This window comes from Spodoptera frugiperda, chromosome 3, assembly GCF_023101765.2.
Source record: "Spodoptera frugiperda isolate SF20-4 chromosome 3, AGI-APGP_CSIRO_Sfru_2.0, whole genome shotgun sequence".
NCBI lineage: Eukaryota > Metazoa > Arthropoda > Insecta > Lepidoptera > Noctuidae > Spodoptera > Spodoptera frugiperda.
This window is the reverse complement of record NC_064214.1, coordinates 5647527-5667736: the sequence shown is the minus strand read 5'-3', so window position 1 is coordinate 5667736 and position 20210 is coordinate 5647527. Positions and strand designations below refer to the sequence as shown.

Below are 20210 nucleotides of genomic sequence, written 5' to 3'. Positions count from 1 at the left end.
TTATTTTATTATGTATCTGTGCCATTTACGTTCCGTTATCATTGTTTTGCTAAATTTTTGCATTCGAAACAAACTTCGCAATATATTTCCTGACAAGAAATGCTAAAATATAGTATCAAACTAGAAATGTCAATGATATATGGAACGAAACGTAAATAGATTTTGAAAAAAGTGATCTTGAACTTCGGAGAAAATAACTTGAAAAAGTATTTATCGTAAATATTGTAATGTGATAAATTAAAACAGTTTGCGTTGGTATTTATACAATGTCTTCGCTAAGCAAACAGTCTACTTTAATGAATTTTATAAAGAAAACAAATGAAAATTCTAGTTTAAACAATGCAAGGTGCGTACATAAACTGCTTTATTTTGAAATGAATTAATTGTTAGTAAACTCCAGTTTCGAGATCTAATCGAAATATTACTAGTAAAACAACAATAATCCAGAATATCAATGGTCAAACAGTGATTTCTTCCTTTTAGGAGGGTAGTGATTTAGTGTAAAATGAATACCAAAAACTATTTTTGCTAAAAATTTGAAATTTAAAGTTTGACACAAAACTTTAATACGATTTCTTAAATAAGACAGATTTTTTTAATATTCACCAAGGACATAGTTTCACTGGCTAAAACAACCCTCTGACCTATATACTTAGATACTAATAAAATATTCTTCGAGGCTGGTTAGCGCTGCTGTGGCATGTACTCTGCTGTCTAGCGGGTTACCGGGGCACAGGCTCAAAAAGCAGGAGTAGGAACAGGGCAGTTTTTAGTCACTAAGAGTCAGACATCTCGTTTCGCCCAAGGCTGGAGAAGTGGTTGGATGATTTTTCCCCCTTAAAAATAGGCTGATTAGAGCTTAGTTCACTTCAATACTCTATGTAAAATTAAAAAATATTATTCTAATATTGGCATTCCACTGTCTCTGCATACCCCATGGTAGGCAAGCATAAGGTTATATACAAATTCTATTGTTAGGGCAATACAATAGGACATCATAATAAATATTATCATATTATTTATGTAATATAGCAAGTAAATATGCAAAAATATTTCTCTTTCAGTGGTAGCAAAAGTGAGCAGGTCTCAGAAAAGAAACCAAGATTTGTGTTTAAATCTAAATCTACAAGTTCTGGCAGCTGTAAGTATAATTTTGATATAACTTAAAAGTAGAATGAGAGACATATTGGAAATGAGTTACTATGAACTCATTCCTGTTCAGGGGAATCTTTTTATCAATGAGATAAATGATCAGAGAGAACACCTGATCATAAGCTGGCCACTCACGGACACTCGTAACACCAAAGGATTTACAAATTTGTTTTATATTTATTGTTTAACATTCAACAATGCCCTTATAAATTATTTATGCATAAGAGTTCAGACTGGTCTATACCAATGAATGTAAAAAACATAAAAATGTACAGGTAATGTACATGAAAAGGGCAACAGACTACTATTTATTTATAGTGAATTGTATAATAAATTAATGTATGTTACATGCAAATTACAGGGACACCTCCATTCAAAAAAATTAATGATGAACCCAAGACAATGACAGTGACGGTGAGTAATAATTACATGCATTTGTACATCTACATACATAAAGGAAGTCATTGGCTCACCATATAAGCAAAGTACAGAGATTAACTAACTAGGCATCACATCCAAAATCGAGTTAGCATTTACTAACCAAGTAGTGTATCTTACAATAGGCTGTAGAGCTAGTCAAATTCAATACTCTTTGAAATGTTAATAAAAACCCATTCTATACTAATATTATAAAGGTGAAGAGTTTGTTTGTTTGTTTTTTTGTTTGTTTGTTTGAACACGCTAATCTCCAGAACTACTGGTCCGATTTGAATATTTTTGTGTTGTGTAGTGCATTTATCGAGGAAGGCTATAGGGTATAAAACATCATGCTATGACCAATAGGAGCCGAGTGGAGCGGGTGAAACCGCGTGGAAGTAGCTATTATATATGTTATTTTATTATGATATCATTTCAGCCACCTATACTTACAAATGGACATCAAGAGTCCACTCCGCCGGTAGCTAGGAGAACAACCTTAAACAACGGCATAAGTCCTATCACACATAACTACACAAGGGAAGATAATCAAAGTAATGATATATTTGAAATGGATGTAGTGAGTATAATTTTGATATACCATTTTTTATTTTGGCTAAATATGTTTCTGTGTGATGATAACCTTTTCTCATACTACAGTATCTCTTTGCCCCAATAATTTATATGATATTTTAAGGTATTCATTGTGTAAAATTGCCTCAATATGTTATTTCAAAGATTGATGTATAAAAGTGTTATTTTGTAACCAACTTGCAGAAATAAATATCATTTATAATTTATAACAATAAAAAAGATTTATGATATTCTTCACATAAAGTAGTATCATTTATCATTTATAAGAATAAAAAAGATTTATGATATTCTTCACATAAAGTAGTAATAATAATTTATTTCCAGGATGATATCCAAATACTTCCAAAGGTAAACAAACCAAAATCTGCATCTCGGACGCCAGAGAAAGCAAACAGATCAATTAGAATAAGTTCCACACCGACCCCACCAAAGAACAGACCGGAGAAACCAAATAACAAAAAGAAAATATTGAAGACCCCTGAGAAAGAGGGCGCCACTATAGATAAGGACCCACTGAAGAACATTATGGTGGATAAATCATTAACAGGGTTTTTGGACAAGCTGGCTTCTCACTATGACAATGTCACAAGTTTAAAGGTAATCTATACTATTTTTTACATCTAAGGACATGTAAATATATAACTCATATTTAAAGCAAGAATAACAAGACTACCTGTGGAATTTCCAAGATTTAAGACATATCTCCTTTAATTCTATGCAATAAAGTTTATTTACTTTTGCATATAGGTACATAATGAAATATTAATCTAGTCTGAATATCAATACAGTTGTCTTTGGTGTAGCTTGCAAAATCAACTATAATCTGTGACTATTATTAGAACTTATTACGAGATATTTACCATGTTTATTAATTTTGATGAGTTTCCGATATTTCGGCACTGTTGCAAGCGCCATGATCACGGATTAACTGATATAATCTGTGAAACTACATTTCATTGCTTTCATTCCTTCCTGAGATACTTTAAGTAACTAATGCCAATTGTATTTATTTTCTTAGGACGAAGTTGGTCCAAAACACATGGAGCGATCAAAAGATCTGTACATAGAGTTACTAGAGAAAATATTTCACGCCTTCGACAAAATACCAAATTGTATAAAGGAAAAATTTCCAGGGTACGACAAAAGGGTCTATGCTAAAGTAAAACAGTATCAATATAGGCTGAAGAAGATATTAGCAAGACCTAAGAAAAGTAGTTCACAACCGTCACAAGACAGTGATACTAGACTTAGTAATGGTGATATCAATTTAAATGGTAGTAGCAGTCCTTCTTTACTTAGTAAATACGAAGATAATAATGATCTAGATGATTTTGACTTAACACCTAGTATTGCAAAATTAACAAATAAACTCGGAAATTTAAATGGGACCAGTATATCAACTACAACATCAACCCCTGATGTAGCTTTAAGTAGTAAAGTACCAAGAAATGGTTTGCTACCTAGACCATCACTATCATTTGATGGATTTTCTCCCCTAAACAACTCATCTAAACTAGAAACTAGCTGTCAATCTGAAACAGAAAGTACAAGTTCAGAAGTAAAAGGCAAAGGGAAATTCGTGTTCAAAAAGCCTTCAAGACTGACGTTAGAAGAGAACAAACCAGGACCTAGTAGCATACAGTCCTCTACAGCAGAAAGGATAAGGAATGCTTCAGAAAAATTGAAACCTGTACCTACGGTTGAAAGTCCTAAATGTGCACCAGTTGCTCTAAGTTCTATAGACTTTCAAGCGCCTCAATTTAGCAAATCTTCTTTGATAAACATGGACAGACCCAGTACAGATTCTAATAAAGAAGAAGAGAATAGTGATCCTATGGATGACTATGAAGTACCAATAGATATGGATGATGTGACTGACATAATGCCCGAAGCTTCACAGTCAGTTATAAACATCAGTGACTCGGTAGCCAGTGCAAGTAATGTAGATAATCTTACTCAGTCGGATATACCAGTAGACGAAGATGGCTGGCCAGTGTACAGGCCTGAAGATTTTGAAGAGAATGTTAAGGAAAGTGATTTAGATAGTCAAGTTTTGAATCTGATGGACGAGACGGTTGTGAAAGAAAAGACTGCTAAATACGAAGGGATGGGCGACTTCCATGCTGGCACGCAAAACGATGGCATTACTGGTGAGTGTGTTTACATTATAGGTGGATGGATAGACATAGGTGGATGTGAATACATAGGACTTTCTGATGAAAATCTCTGTTTTTTTTGCTATCTTATTGCCGTAAAAGTAACGGTTGTAACCGTAAAAGTTATTCTACTCAGAGTTATTTCAAAAGATCTTTTTACAAGTAAATGTGTGAGTTTCCAGTCCAGTCTCTCTGCATCATCCAAAGAAGTGATGACTAAAATTGCTTAAAATACCTCTTATTAGAAACCTAAAGTACCTAATAATTAATTTATCCTGTTTTATTTTAGACTGCACAGTTAATCAAATACTTGTGTAAAGAAATATTAAACTATTTTCATTTTGCAGGTGAATTCGACGGCCTAGATTACCCTCACTCGGCGCTGATGATGGAGGTGTTCCAAGAACGATTTGGCCTCAAATCTTTCCGCCCCAACCAGCTGCAGGTTATTAACGCCACGTTACTTGGACACGATTGCTTCGTGCTCATGCCCACTGGTGGAGGTAAGTACATTATTCTCGGTTTTAGTGACTAAGCATATACTGTATACTTTTTCTTCTCCTCTAATAACATCTTCTGATTTGTTTCGTTGCGGGATCCAAGACGGTCATTCATTTCCCTGGGATGCGCCGGACTTCAGTGTTCCGGTGTTTTCTTGATTGAATCTACTGTAGGTCCTGGCTTACAGGAGTTGCAGCGGTACGAGAGGATGTGGCGGGCTTATCCCCAAAAAAATATACTGTATACTTAGATTTTGAACGATCTTGTAATATTGAGTTGCAAATCAATTGACAGATTTGAGTAGTATGTAAGTACTTTTCTGATTCACACATAGCCTCTCCACTAGCAAGCATAGTTATTACTACGCTAAATCTTCACTTCGTGTTGTTTCCAGGTAAATCCCTCTGTTACCAGTTGCCTGCCATATTGATGCCAGGTGTCACCATAGTTGTATCTCCACTCAAATCCCTCATTTTGGACCAGGTCAACAAACTACTGTCACTTGATGTAAGTCATTTGTTATTTTTCCAATGTGTTTGTTATGCTAATATCAACCATAAACTTGTAGAAATAGAGTTGAGTATTGCTTGGCAAAATTCTGGTGTTTTGGAAAGCCTTATTTATGGGCAAATTTTGCGACTGCAGAACAATCTTGGTTTCCATTACCTGATAGGGAAAACTATTAAAGAGGATTTCTGTTAAAAGTTTTTAAATAATATCGCAATCTGGATTGGTTTCCGACGAATGTGACTTCTAACATAATTAGAGAAAAGTTTTACATATAAAATACTTAACACTTCAAAGAATGTAAGGGTTTAAGGTATATTTGTCAGATTCCCGCAGCCCACCTATCAGGCGACGTGTCCCTGGCGGCCTGCGACGAGATATACCACAAGCTGTCGATGCGGGAGCCCGCCATCAAGCTGCTCTACGTCACGCCGGAGAAGATCTGCAGCTCACCCAAGTTCCAGTCCATGCTTACTATGCTGTATTCACGAGGGAAACTTGCGAGGTAATGTTGGAAGGAAGTTGATAGAATAGGTGGTGATACAATGCTGGAAATTAATGTCAATATCATCTTTAATATGATAGTATTCGACTTATTCCTGTAGTCAATTACGTATTTGTACATTGTGGGTTATTGTAATGCTGAATTAATATTGTTTTTTTTTAGATATTTAAATATAGAGAATTATCCGAGCAGGTTTACCACATTACTTAATATCTGTAATGTCGTACGTAGCCTGTATAAATACAACACTATAACTTTTTTTTTTATAATAACTGTCCTGAGATATACTGAATTAACTAAAAACTCACGGTTTACTCACGTAAATTAATGGAGAAAAGCTCTACAAGTTTCGAGTCTAGCCTAGGCGAGGAAACGCCCGGGTGTCATCACTGTGAGGACCGCCCGGAGGACACAGTAGAACATACGGTGGCGGTGTGCCCCGCGTGGGCTGAGCACCGCCAAGTCCTCAGGGATGTGGTCGGCGACGGCGACCTCTCGCGCCCGGCACTGGTTCAGGCCATGGTGCGGAGCGAGAGGGACTGGGATGCCGTCTCCTCCTTCTGCGAAGCAGTCATGCTAGCTAAGGAGGAGGCGGGGCGCGTGAGAGAACAAACCTCCTCACGCCCCAGCCGTCGCGAAAGACACTCCGGGCGTAGGGGATCCGCCCGAACAGAACCAGACCCGTGCGTGCGGCGCGTCGCGTTCCGCGCGCGCCTCAAAGAGCCATCAGACCACCACAGATGGGGCCCAACAGGGCTGATGCCTGATCCGGAGCTGCGGACTACCTAGCGGGTTTACCGGGGCTCCGGCTCGAAAAGCAGGAGAAGGAACGGGGTGGTTTTTAGTCAGTAAGAGTCTGACACTCCCTCTCGCCTCGCCTAAGGCGAGAAAAGTCAATGGATGATTTTCCCCCCTCAAAAAAAAAAAAAAAAGCCTACTACCCAGTACGCTGCGCGACGCGACGTCGCCGCGTCTGCGCACGCTGTTCACGATGAATGGTCCCTCTGTGACTTAATAAATGTTGTCTCTAGGTTCGTGATAGACGAAGCTCACTGCGTGTCCCAGTGGGGCCACGACTTCCGTCCGGACTACAAGCGGCTGTCCATGCTCCGCCAGCAGTTCCCCGAGGCTCGGCTGGCCGCGCTCACGGCCACGGCCACGCCTCGCGTGAGGCTGGACATCCTGCACCAGCTGCACGTCACCTCCTGCAAGTGGTTCCTCAGCAGCTTCAACCGGCCCAACCTCGCGTACAGGATATTGGAGAAGAAACCCAAGTCCATCAACCAAGATATTGCTACTATCATCAAGGAGAAGTTTTTCAGGTTCGTTTTTTTTTTTGGTGTAACTTGCATAAAATTGTAGTTTTGGGGTTGTCACGTCTGGTTATCTTAGGATCAACAGTTGAACTTTCGAAATTATAAAGAATGCTGATTGCCATGGGTGGGCTCGTTGCGTTCAAGCCATCTTTTTGTTTTGGAATAAAGTTAAAAATGAGAAATAAGGAATCATGCTTAATGATTCCTTACATTTACTGTATTATCTATCTATTTCATTATATCTGAATCAAATCGTATATTCAGGAAATCAGGCATAGTATACTGCCTATCGCGCAAAGAGTGTGAGCAATGCGCTACGGACTTGCGCAAGGCGGGAGTACAGGCGGCGCCCTACCACGCCGGCCTCAGCGACAAGAAGCGGGAGGAAGTACAGGCCGCCTGGGTCGCCGACAAGTACCATGTGGTGAGTAGTTCGTCCAAAAGGTAAATAAATGCAGATTGCAATACAATAACATTTCTATTATTCGGCACCAACGTTTAGGGTCAACCCAACAGAGACTAAACGTTTTCATTGTTTTCAGTGAGATTATTGGAAGACCAAACCCCGCCCAAAAGGCCGGTTGTCATAAATTTATATGTATTTATCTAAGCCACTAAGACTATGTACGACTTCGTCTGCACGTTTGGTGCGGTGACTGGGCAAACGGCTGCTGCCCACCGAGTAGCGGGTTCGATTCCCGCACGGAGCAACTCTTTGTGTGATCCACAAATTGTTGTTGCGGGTCTGGGTATCATGGGTATGTGGAATTTTATGTTTGTGAACGCACTGACGATACAGGAAAAAAACCTAGTGTGGGGCAAAGTATTTTTTTAAGAGACGAAAAAAAAATATGGAGAATAGCAATGTTTCGGGTCTACCCAACAGACACAGAATGTTGTTTTCAGTGATGTTATTAGAAGACCAGACCCTCTCAAAAGACCGGTCCTCATCAATCTATGTAATTATCTAAGTCACCTTTAGACTATGTGTCACCAGTAAATATCTAAAGTTTACTTTTATCCTCATACAGATCTGCGCAACAATAGCGTTCGGTATGGGCGTGGACAAGGCGGACGTGCGCTACGTGATCCACCACAGCCTGCCCAAGTCCGTGGAGGGCTACTACCAGGAGACGGGCCGCGCCGGACGGGACGGGGACCGCGCCTCGTGTCTGCTCTACTACTCCTACTGCGATGTCGTGCGCTACAGGCGGCTGCTTGATAGTAAGCATACTTCTCTGTTATTATTATAATATGTATGATAAAAAAGAGTATTGTTTATTTCTTTCTTTGTTGACGTTTCAAAAGTACCTAAGTTTATGATTTGATTTTGACTTTGTATAGATGGCGCTTTGGGAATGATTCATAAATGTTTTTTTTGCATTATAATTGAATTTTTGCTTTAAATAAAAATGTGTGTATCATTTAATTGAAGTAAAATGATAAGAAACGAAAAAGTATTATCAGCGTATTCACGTAAGAATGCGAGAGTGCTCGATTAATTTCGAGCTACGAGAAGTGAACTGATAAGTAAGGACAAGGTATTCTCAGCGTAATCACGTAAGAATTCGAGAGTGCTCGATTAATTTCAAGCTACGATCGGAGTTTATAATCGAGATTTTGTAACGAATTCGAGAATATTTTTATTAATTTTGCATGTCTTACTCAATTATATATATACATGTGTATTGTCACAGTGGAACGCAACACGAGTCCAGAAGCGCGGCGTGTCCACGTAGAGAACTTGCTCCGTATGGTGGAACTATGTGAGGGAGTCAGCGAGTGTCGCCGCGCGCATGTACTAGCTTACCTGGGAGAGCGGTACGATAGGGCACTCTGTAAGAAGGACCCCGCCACCGCATGCGATAACTGTCTCAATGCTACTGATTATAAGGTTAGTTTTGGTGTAACTACACTGTGAAGCATTTTAATCTTTATCTTATAGTTACTAGAGCTTTCTATACATTTTTTTATCTGTTTATTTAGTATATTTTGATGGGTTAATTTTAATATAAATAATGAACCTTGCACTTCCAACTCTCCCCCTTCCCCCTTTTTCTGGTTTTCTTACGCCATGTGCCATTAACCTGTATAGTTATTTCCGAAATAAATATTAATTATTTATTTTTTAATAATTGATTACTCTTATGTTTTCTTATCGTTTTTTCTAGCCGGTGGACGTAACAGAAGAATGCAAGTTGATAGTCCGTTGTTTGCGCGAGAGCAGCGCAACTCGTTGCAGCTTCACGTTGTTACACGTTGCGGATACACTGCGCGGCTCCAAGCAGCAACGGTTGCAGGCGCTGCATGACTCGCCCATGCATGGGAAGTTAGTAACTTTACTCTTTATTACTTTATTCTTCTACGTAAGAATCTATATTAATATTATAAAGCTGAAGAGTTTGTTTCGCTATGACCAATAAGAGCCAAGCAAAACGGGTGAAACCGCGCGGAAGTAGCTAGTCATTGTATACTTTGCTATGAGTATATGGTCTCACTGCCAGTAGACAGACGCTAACACGTTCTTTCTCATATAAGATATGATATAATTGAAATACATAAATTGGATGTAGCATTTTTTCACAGCTCAGTTATTGTCCCAACAGGACTTTAAACCTCACCAGCGCCATCTACTAAGCTCAAAAACGATTTAAAATGCATGTACTTACTTTCCACATATCGCACGTTCGTTAAGATAAGGGCTGAAGTGCTAAAACTTCCGAAAATGAGTTAAATATAATAATCTTAAAACGTCTGGCCAGAAAAATATAAATATTAGCACTTGTCTTGTCTTACCGTAAGTGCGATATATGTAACACTAACAATTACTAATATTATTATTACATTTCAGATGCAAGTCCTGGCACCGCGGCGATCCAATGCGTCTCCTCCGCCAGATGGTGGTCCGTGGACTACTAGCGGAGCGCCTCGTCGTCAACAACGACATCGCCAGCGCGTACGTCGTGCTCGGACCTAATGTAGACAAGTATGTACTGTCTCACTACTTCTTTATGTTTCTTACGCCCTGGTACTTTCTGTTTACTTTGATTATAAATTACTTGTTATTTGGTAATGATTTTGTACTATAATGTTCTTAATGTGTTTTTTTAGAGGATAGGGATTTAAGAATTTGGATTAGAGGAAGGATTGTCGGTCAAATACCTAAACGCTACTTAGGTTTAAGACGCTCTCATAAATAGTTCTGTCACTTCAAATTCTTTGTAAAATGACACGAGATAACATGACATTTAAGTATAACTTAAAATTTAGTAGCATTTAAGTATTCAGCCGTGAACATCCGGCAACCCATCACACAACGAAACAACGCAAACGTGGTTTCACGTCGGTTTTCTGTGAGACCGTGGCATCACTCCGACTGATCCGGTCCATTTGTGTTGAAGCATAGCTCTCCCACACTTAAGTTCAGTTCCATATTTCCCGCTTAAGATGTAGGAGTAGTGACGTGATGTGTATATGTTCCAGACTGATGGTGGGTGGGCTCCGTATAGTGTTCCCGATGCGGGTGGGTACGGTCCGCGGCACGCTGCAGGTGGCGCCCGTGGCGGACACTGCGTCGCCCGTCGCCGCGCTACTGCAGCGCCTCGAGGAACGGTGCTATGCTGACCTGGTGGAGGCTTGCCGGTACGTCGCTGAAAATTTACGATTTTTATGGCGGTTGGAAATTTGGGGTTGGGGAAAAATTGGCCAACCGGTAAAGCTAAAAGTTATGAGGCTATGGTATCAGTCCGGTCGACCATTCGTGCCGTTGCATGTCGCTTCTGAGATAAAATTCGGGACCGTGGTAGATTATGATCTGAAATTACACGTTGGCCACTTTCTATCTCACGGCAATGCAGCCGGTAGATTAAAAATTTATAAAAATTTATTAACTTTTTTCCAGTGAGATGGGCAATGCCCGCGGCGCGTCCCTAGCGGCAGTGTTACCTCAGGCGGCGCTGAAGGCGATGGCCTCGCGGCTGCCGGAGAAGGCCGAGGACATGTTGGCCTTACCTTACGTGACCAGGGCCAACTACCACAAGTACGGCGACCAACTGCTGCAGATCACCAGCGCTTATGCCATCGAGAAAATGGGTAAGATTTTCAGTTTTAGTTTGTTATTATATAAGTATAAATTTAGTACAAAGGTCTACTGTGACAAAATATCAAAGTTTGAGCAAAGCATTTTTTACTTGATGTTACAATTTTAGAATCTTGTTTTACATTAATTTGTCTGGTCTGTAATCAGCGTTTGGCAGAAATACCAATTTTAAATAGTCACTAATGTGAAATCCCTGATCACAAACGCCCGAACTGACGTATGTAAGTTATTTGATACAATATCAACATCTGTTTGAACCCTATCAAATATCAAATCCGTATACATGTAACCGCGTTCGGCGTTGCGATGGCCGGCTCAAATGACCCAACAAATCACAGCCCCGAACGCGCTCTTCTTACGATCTCCTTAAACGTCTGAAATAATATTATATGTACTGTCAGATCTCATGCCCTGTCGTTAATTATACTTAATCATTGTACAATCCCAACCAGGAATCCTCATGGAGTACCAGGACGAATTGGAGCAAAATGATAAGAAAGAGGCTGAAGAGGAAGAAGGTTCCGACTCGGACACGGACTGGAGTAGGGTAGCCAAGGATGCGTCGAGTATGGATACCTCGCGGGGATCGGGGGGCCGGAGACGTGGGGGACGGACTTATCGAGGGGGAGTGAGGAAAAGGTACTCCACATTATTATTTTTAACGATGAACTTCATTAGAAATTGTATTATGGTAACTTTTATTGATATCATTTGCCCAACTCAAATTAGTTGGTGATACAACCGCAACCTTTTTTGTTCTTTTTGTTGCTCGAAGTGGTAGATAGAAGCATTTAAATTGTAGATTTATGTAATAGGAAGCGAGACTCGTCATATACAGACTATCCATGCCACTAATCAAAATATTCCATATGTAAAAAGCTGCGTAATACTTTTTGCATGCCAGGAAAGAATGATCAACTAACGAGGTAGTCGAATTTATAGATAAATAGTAATAATATTCAAAATTGTCTGTAGATTTAAGCGCAAGCCGACATCGGCAGCGAAGAAGAAGGCAGCGCGGGGAGCATTCGCGGGCAGAGCCAGGGGAGGGACTAGTAAGGCATCTGCAACGACGGCCTCTACTTCTACAGGTAATTTATTTTCTTTATACAGGTGTCCTGTAAATCGCATCAGATGATCAGCAAGATTCTAACTGTTATCAGAAAAAATCTAAGTCATAATATTATTAATGTAGTATAATTATTTCTGTAAGTAGGTTATAAAATAACACTTTTACACGTCAATATTTCAAATAGCTAGATGAGGCCGTACTACAGTGGTTTATGTGTTATCCACGAAAAAATCAACATCAAACATCCTGTGCCAGTTTTTGACTCTTAATAAAATAATCATGTGTGTTCCTTGCTAGGTCGACTAGGCAGTATGCCAGTTCCTCGCGGCTCTAGCGTACAACTCAACACTCGGCCCGGAGTCTTCAACCCATCGCGACTTAACCTCTTGTAAACTAAACACTACTATACAATATTATAATAATACCTTCCAATGTAATAAGATATGTTTTACAATTGTCAATTTGTTATTAATTTGTAAATAGTTACTTTGTTACCATGACATTAAGTTCAATTTACGTTGTTGTCTAATTTAAAAGTGGCCAGTACAGTAGCTAATGTAAACTTTATGCTCATTTTAGTCGAGCTTCAGAATAAGATAGCAAAGTAGCACTTTTTCTTAAAGTAAAGATTTGTGCTGCGAGTAAAAGAGACGACGCTATACAAATCAGAAGAATCTCTTTCTAATACTTAGAAATAATAGTGTTATTTATTGCCGAGTATTTAATTAAATTGTTTGGACTAAAATATGTAAAGAATTTTGTTATTTTAAAACAATGATTTGGTTTTGATACAATTAAATTAGTTAATTTAATAAATGATCCAATGTGCCTGTTCTCGATTTATAACGGGTGTCCCAATAAGAACGCAAGATTTAAATTTGGCGGCATTCGAAGTATCATTGTTTGACATTTGAACAAGTGTTATTTTTTGTTAGTATAAGGTACGAGGTTAGTAAAAATGGAGCGCTACACGATTAAAAATGAGCCAGGTCAAGCGCAAACAGTCAATCATGGTGTTCGGTATCGTAAAATGATAACCAGTCTCTTCGTAGCTCGAATTGAAGAAATGGATTTGGAAGGCATATGGTTTCCACAAGACGGCGCCACATGTCATACAACCAGAGAAACAATTGAATTGCTGCATCAGTCATGTCCCGGTCGTGTTATTTTACGTTTTGGAGACCACAATTGGCCGCCTAGATCATGTGATTTATCACCATTAGACTTTTTTCTTTGGGGTTTCTTAAAGTCGATGGTTTATGCGAATAAGCCGACGACGACTCAAGCCTTAAAAAGGAAATTGGACGCTGTATTAATGAAATACCACAGCATTTATGCAAAACGGTCATTGAAAATTTCATTGAAAAATCGCGTATGTTTCAGCAAACCAGCAGCAGCCATCTGTCCGATGTATGTTCCATAGATAACCTCATACTCTCTACTTTACGACATTATAAAGCTTTCACGGTTTTTTTAAAAATATCTGCGTTTTATTTTAAATTTAAATCTTGCGTTCTTGTTGGGACACCCTTTACTTACTGTAAATATAATGTTGAAGTTTATTTTTGTTAGTTTCATTACTTGTAATTCCTTCCTTGACAAAGTCCAAACCATGTGGAATTTATTGCTGCGGGTTACCGGGGCTTGAAAAGCAGGAGTAGGAACAGGGTGGTCTTTAGTTTTTTTTTTACATTTAATGGTTCGACGTTTGGCCACTATCTCACCTGATGGTAAGTGATGATGCGGCCTACGATGGGGCACGTCTGCCCATAAGCAACCTATTCACTCGGGCTTTGAAGACACCCAGGTTATACCTATGAGCATAGGCGTAGCCAGAGGGGGGGTTGCGGGGTTTCAAACACCCCCCCCACCCCGAAAGGTTAAGATTGTTTTTTTTTCTCATGAATGAAGTTTTGTTCGTTTTACTTTCTTGAACCCCTCCCGATACTAAAACCTGGCTACGCCTATGTCTATGAGGAAACACAGACTCCGGCAAGGAGTTCCACTCCCTAGCAGTTCGCACGAGGAAGCTTGAAGCGAAGCGCTTCGTGCGAGTGGGTGGGATATCTACCATTAGTCAGTAAAAGACGTCATCAAATAAAAGACGATGACTGTTGTACATGTATAATAATCTTCATGGCGTTCCCTGACTTGGCGAGATCGAGCGCTTCCTTGGTGCTCTGCAGCGGGTAGTGGTGGGTGATGAACTTCTTCAGGTCTATGGCACCTGACGACACTGCTGCGATCGCTGGCGGGTATCTGGATATAACAGGAATTTATTTTTATTTTAAACCAATTTTAAAATAGAGGATCATAAAATACGTCCATTTCATATCTTTTGTCATTATTTTTTATTGCCGTTCGCTTGCTCGCTCGCTTGTATTGGACCTTTATCGGTCGTTGGCTAGTGTTATATTAGCCTACAACATTTAGCCTCAATGATTCTATCCCATATAATTTTTCAATTTTGATCAGTAATTCCTGACATTAGTAGAAACAAACAAACTCTTCAACGTGCACCTAGCTTTACTGTCGGACAGACTGACAGATTATTATTTATTTCTTTATTTGTTTACGTTTCAAAAGAACCCTTTTATGATTTAGTTGGAAAAAATGTAATATAAAAATACTAGTTGCAACTTACGTGTTAACAATCCTGAATGAGCCTCGCACGTCGACCTCCCGCAGTAAAGCTTGCGACAGCGGCACCTCTACCTTGTTGTCTGCGATGCCCACCACTAGTATCACGCCTCCTGTCTTCGTTACCTAGTAGGAAAAGATATTTTCAAACTAATTAGCAATATCATTAGAACTTAAAACGGGATATTTACCATGTTTATAAGTTTTTGTGAGTTTCCGATATTTTAGTATAAAAAGCTCCAGTTCATCACGTGGTCATGGCACTTGTAACAGTGCTGTATTTAATGGTCTTACTAGTAGTGGCCATGTCGCTTTAATTAAACTTAAACACTTAAATTAAATCATCTCCAATAACTAGTTAAAAAAACTTTGGTAACACGCGTCGGAAAATCATGCAATCGACTAAATTGTGTGTACAAAATGTTTGACATGGCCTGACAAAAAAAATATTTTTCAAAATAAAAAATAAAAAATATGTCAGCTCGTTTACATAAAAAATGTGTTCCATAAAAAAAGTACACCCATCGCCAGCAACAGCAGAATATAATTTCAGTAAAACACGTTACCATCATAGCGACTCTCTGCGCGGAGGCGTACCCACAGGCGTCGATAGTGACGTCAGGCTGGCAGCCCAGCTGTGCCACCACCCCGTCCACCACCTCCTGGTCACTGTAGTCGCGCTTCACCAGCAGAGTGTAGTCTGCACCCAACTCGCGGGCTGTGTCCAGGCGAGATTGAACCACGTCTGAAAACGAGAGGTTGTTGTTTGAGGGAGTCTGCGTCTCGTTACTGACTTAAAATTTGTATAATCTCATTGTAATCGTTACTTTACATATTTCCTACTTCTGATTTATCAGATTTTAGTAAAATAATGGAAGTAGCAGTTCTTGTACCATAATTTACCTAGCGGGTTACCGGGGATCCGGCTTGAAAAGCAGGAGTAAGAAATGGGAGGTTTTTAGTCAGTAAGTGTCTGACTCTGACACTCTCGCCTCGCCCAAGGCAGAAGAAGCCATTGGATGGTTTTCTCCCCTCAAAAAGAAACTAAATATGGGTGAGTGCCGAAACCAACTACCTGTGTAGTTTGTTCACCCTAATAGATAAATGTTAAGTACGTTAATCTTTCCAAGTTAATGCATACCAGTGATGAGAATGGTGCTAGCGCCCATGGCCCGCGCGGTCATGGCACAGAGTATGCCAATAGGTCCGCCGCCGAGGATCAGTAGCCGCTGTCCGAGTCGTATGCCCGCGCGGTTGCACGCGTGCATTGCTATGGCGAGTGGCTGCACTGCCGCGCCTTCCTCCATGCTCAGGTTGTCTGGCATCCTTGGGAAAAGAGCTTTGTTTTAGTATTTCTCGTGATCAAATCTATGGAATTGTGACATGATCAATATTTAAAGTAAGATGATTAAACCGAGTAGGTACGACTCCGGGTTTGGTTAATACTCGTCGTAATCCTCACAAAGGCTGCAACACTGAATGAATGTGGTATAAACTAACAAGTGAGCTTCTAATATCCCACTGGAGCTCAAATTACACCGCTATGATAACTTCGGCTCATCGTAACTTACCATCTTTGAGGATATCATTACTCCACTGAACTGGACATCGTTGTTTATGGTCCTGATCTCTACTTCAGAACACATAATTGTAATGAAAATAGAACGTACTTGTGACAGAAGTCGGCGACGTGCTTGTAGTACCGGCAGAGGTTGCCGGAGGCGCCGACGGTGGAGCAGTAGCGCGGCGCCACGCACAGGTTGTAGCGCCCCACCTTGCAGTAGTCGCACGCGCGGCACGGCTGCGTCGGCTCGATGGCTACGCGGTCACCCACCGCTAGCGATGACACCTTCGAGCCTGTCTAAAAAATAGAACTGCGTTATACATTTCCACGGACGTAAGCTTGGAGCAGAACCGGAGCTGCGGACTACCTAGCGGGTTGACGGGGGCTCCTGCTCGAAAAGCAGGTAGGAACGGGGTGGTTTTTAGTCAGTAAGAGTCTGACACTCCCTCTCGCTTCGCCCAAGGCAGGAGAAGTCATTGGATTATACCCCTTAAAAAATAAGCTTGGGGCAGGAGTGGAACAGAGTGGTTTTTAATCAGTAACAGTCTGAAACTCACTCACGGTTCATCTATGGAGAGAGGAGTCATGAAAAAGACCTTGTAAACGGGCAATATTTTCTGCAATGTGTTGCTGCACTACTGGTAACTGATTGCGCAAACATAGCGACTAATACGTACCAAATATGTTTGAATAAATGGCTGGAGTATAAGTCCAATGTTACCGGGTAATAGGATGACTTACTTTGACAACAACTCCAGCACCTTCATGGCCGATGACAACCGGTTCAGAAATGATCTCCATGCCACAGGCTCCCGTGGTGTAGAGCTTCACATCAGACCCACAAATGCCCACGCAATCCACATTGATCAATACCTCTGCAAGAAATGACAATGTGTTACAACTTCTCTACCTACAAGGTATTCTTTATCGATTTGTAATTTCCAACCAACCAATCTGGGAGTCTGTAGAACTACTATTGAAAGTTGTTAATAAGCGCAAGCATAAGGAATTTGTCGCAAAACATGACACGCCACTCACCATCATCGTTGATTTCAGGCATCGGAATATTTTCCTGAAACAATGGACAGTCGTCATTAAATTTTAATGTCATTATTTTCGATTTATAGTTGAAGGCGTAAAGGGTGTGTTGGAAGGCGGAAAAGGGGGCTTAGTAGGAGTTTGTTTTACGTTTAACGAGATCGAAATGAGAGCGCGTCCTGCGCTTTGGTTTGTTTGTTAATCCGTACCGGCCGAAGCGCGCTCTCGTTTCATTTTCCTTCAACGTAAAGCAAACTAAGGTTAAAAATGGGGCTATATTGTATGTCCACCAGTAGACCTCCATAAGCTGATGATTGTGACTATTATTTTAATGTTCTTCCACACCTTATCCTAATATTTCCTTTCGTAGATAAATTTTTCTTTGCTCCCTAGCCCTGACACGGGCTCCTCTCCTCATTCTAATTGTTTTCTACAAACTAAATAAAGGAAAACAATGAAGTAATAAAACAATTAAAACTACTGTTTGTTAACATTGTAACTGTAAACACAGTATTGTGTATAGTTCATATTTATTATCTTAGAGGTTAGCATATCTACGTTTGAGTGATAAACATTAGGTTCATAATACTTTGGTTGTTAAATAAATTAGATATTTATTTACCACTAGTTTTCAGCTCGCGGCTTCACTCGCATAATAAGTTATGTACATAGTTCAGCCTCAGAAATCACTAACTATTGATGAAAGTCTCGTAACAATCCGTCTAGTAGTTTTGGCCAAAAAGTATTTTCATAGAGGGTCGTAAATAGTTCAACTCAACTGAGTTCAACTCTAAGATACTCATTTCGGTTATCGATTTTTCCAAATCCAAATTGACCCGCTAAGTTATTTTCTAACTTTCAATTCTAAGATCGAAGCGATTACGATCGCGGTCCGCCTTTTCATTGGTTGTAAGAATATGCTCGACAAATGACGGCCGAGATTGCGATCCAGCTCACTTCGAATGGTTCAGTGAGTGGACTACTGAACTTTCTTTGTACCTAAATAGCGGTTTTTAACAGAAAGTAGAGATGTGTGAAGTGCAGCCAATTTTAACGTTAAATAAATTCAAATAATACCAGAATCCAGACTGCAAAAACGCATACCAAATAACAAGTTAAAAATTTAAACTGATAAACAATAAATAAGAGACTTTTTGCTTGAGACCTTTCCACTAGAGATGTGTTATGCAGCTATACCTACTGCGAGGAGTTCATGTGAAATTATGTGACCGTTTCTACTGATACTAAGCTATGTATAGCGGTGCGAGTAAGATGGGATATGAAGATTTGCCGACGACTACTCACAATAAAATAAGAAAAAACAAATAAAAGCTTCTTTTAAAAAGCACCTTGTCTACCAAAGAATTATAAAACATAAATAAATAAAACTTACAATTCTAATATCATAGGGCCCGTGTAGTACTGCAGCAATATTGTCAGCCATGGTTCCAAGTATCTGCAGAGTATATAAGTATGTATGACAGCGGTGCGGGAGACGCTCTCTCGGTCTACTAGTTTATTCAGTAGTGAATTAATGTCGTTCCCTCCTGAATTCCGTCTCTCAATGTAAACATACAAAAAGATATGTAAACGTGATAACACGAGGCGGAAAGGTCTAGTTTATTATTCCAATTCTTTGTTTCTGAATGCCTATAGGCAGATATTTTTATATCACTTAATCACTATCAAACACTAAATGCTTTTGTTACTACGAAGACCTAGAAACGTTCTTTTAGAAATCTTTCTATGATCTACATATTATACTCCACAGATAACCGATCTGTTAAAGACACGAGGCTTGTACTTTTGACAAATGTTTAATTGTCAAAATATTATTTTTTAAACAAAGCCAGAACAAAAAACAAAGTATCAAATGTTCAGTACCGACCTGGAACTTTCAGTCTGTGATTATACCCTATATTCTCTAAAGAAATAGTGAGATACTCGAATGTCTCAACTCATTTCGAAGTATAGAGGTTTAATGACATATATACAGGTCGACTTTCCGAACTCCTGAAGCCTTCATTGCCCAGCAGACTGAAAAGAAACGACCTTTTTTGAAAAGATAGCTAAGTGTATGAAAACAGTCAGCATATCAGCTTCTTGCGACTACCGATATGGAAAAAAAAATTCTCTAACCAGGTATAGTTTTCTTGTTGACTAGATAAAAGATTAGCAGTGAGATGAGGATTTGCATTATTCACTTAATCTATAGATTTTCATCTCTATCATTCTACCTTATAGGAACTAGGCAGAAGGTAGACATATTGATTTCCAACGAATCTTTACAGGCTTTTTTCTAATACTTATGTAAACTGTTATTTACACAAATGATCTGTCTAATAGTTATTCAAATCACGAGACTGGAAATTAAATAATTTGTACAATTTCACAATTAATGTCAATATTCTTATCATTCTAGTTTGTTTGTTGAGTACCAACCACGAGTTTTTTGACTCAATGTGTCATGTGTGCTCAATAAAACGCTGTGGTGGATGCGTTGGCAGATATTTTCAATTCTACAAGTCAATTCACAGATCAGTGATCTTCATATAGACAATGCAGACACACTGCGAGGCGCAACACAATTTCCCCAATTGACAGAATCCATTAAAAGACCAACTTCTCATTACTCAGTTTTAAAAAACC

At 39.5% G+C, this 20210-nt stretch overlaps 2 protein-coding genes across 2 annotated transcripts; one reads left to right on the top strand and one right to left on the bottom strand.

Moving 5' to 3' along the window:
• The first annotated feature begins 66 nt into the window (after positions 1–66).
• LOC118274161 (recQ-like DNA helicase Blm) lies at positions 67–13881 on the top strand. The gene is made up of 20 exons (XM_035591581.2): positions 67–346; positions 1065–1141; positions 1514–1566; positions 2009–2149; positions 2488–2760; positions 3182–4313; positions 4667–4822; positions 5215–5327; positions 5654–5832; positions 6864–7154; positions 7413–7572; positions 8180–8372; positions 8846–9042; positions 9320–9477; positions 10000–10134; positions 10632–10790; positions 11050–11240; positions 11700–11886; positions 12223–12338; positions 12617–13881. The coding sequence occupies exons 1-20, from the start codon at positions 267–269 to the stop codon at positions 12709–12711; spliced, it is 4086 nt and encodes a 1361-aa protein (XP_035447474.2). The 5' UTR covers positions 67–266; the 3' UTR covers positions 12712–13881.
• A 516-nt stretch (positions 13882–14397) lies between these two features.
• Positions 14398–19120, bottom strand: LOC118274356 (sorbitol dehydrogenase-like). The gene is made up of 8 exons (XM_035591825.2): positions 18955–19120; positions 17562–17595; positions 17265–17398; positions 16630–16820; positions 16101–16285; positions 15526–15704; positions 14964–15085; positions 14398–14578 (listed from the first exon to the last, which is right to left on the bottom strand). Exons 1-8 carry the CDS (start codon positions 19003–19005, stop codon positions 14413–14415), a joined length of 1062 nt encoding a protein of 353 aa, XP_035447718.2. The 5' UTR covers positions 19006–19120; the 3' UTR covers positions 14398–14412.
• Between the last annotated feature and the right edge of the window lie 1090 nt (positions 19121–20210).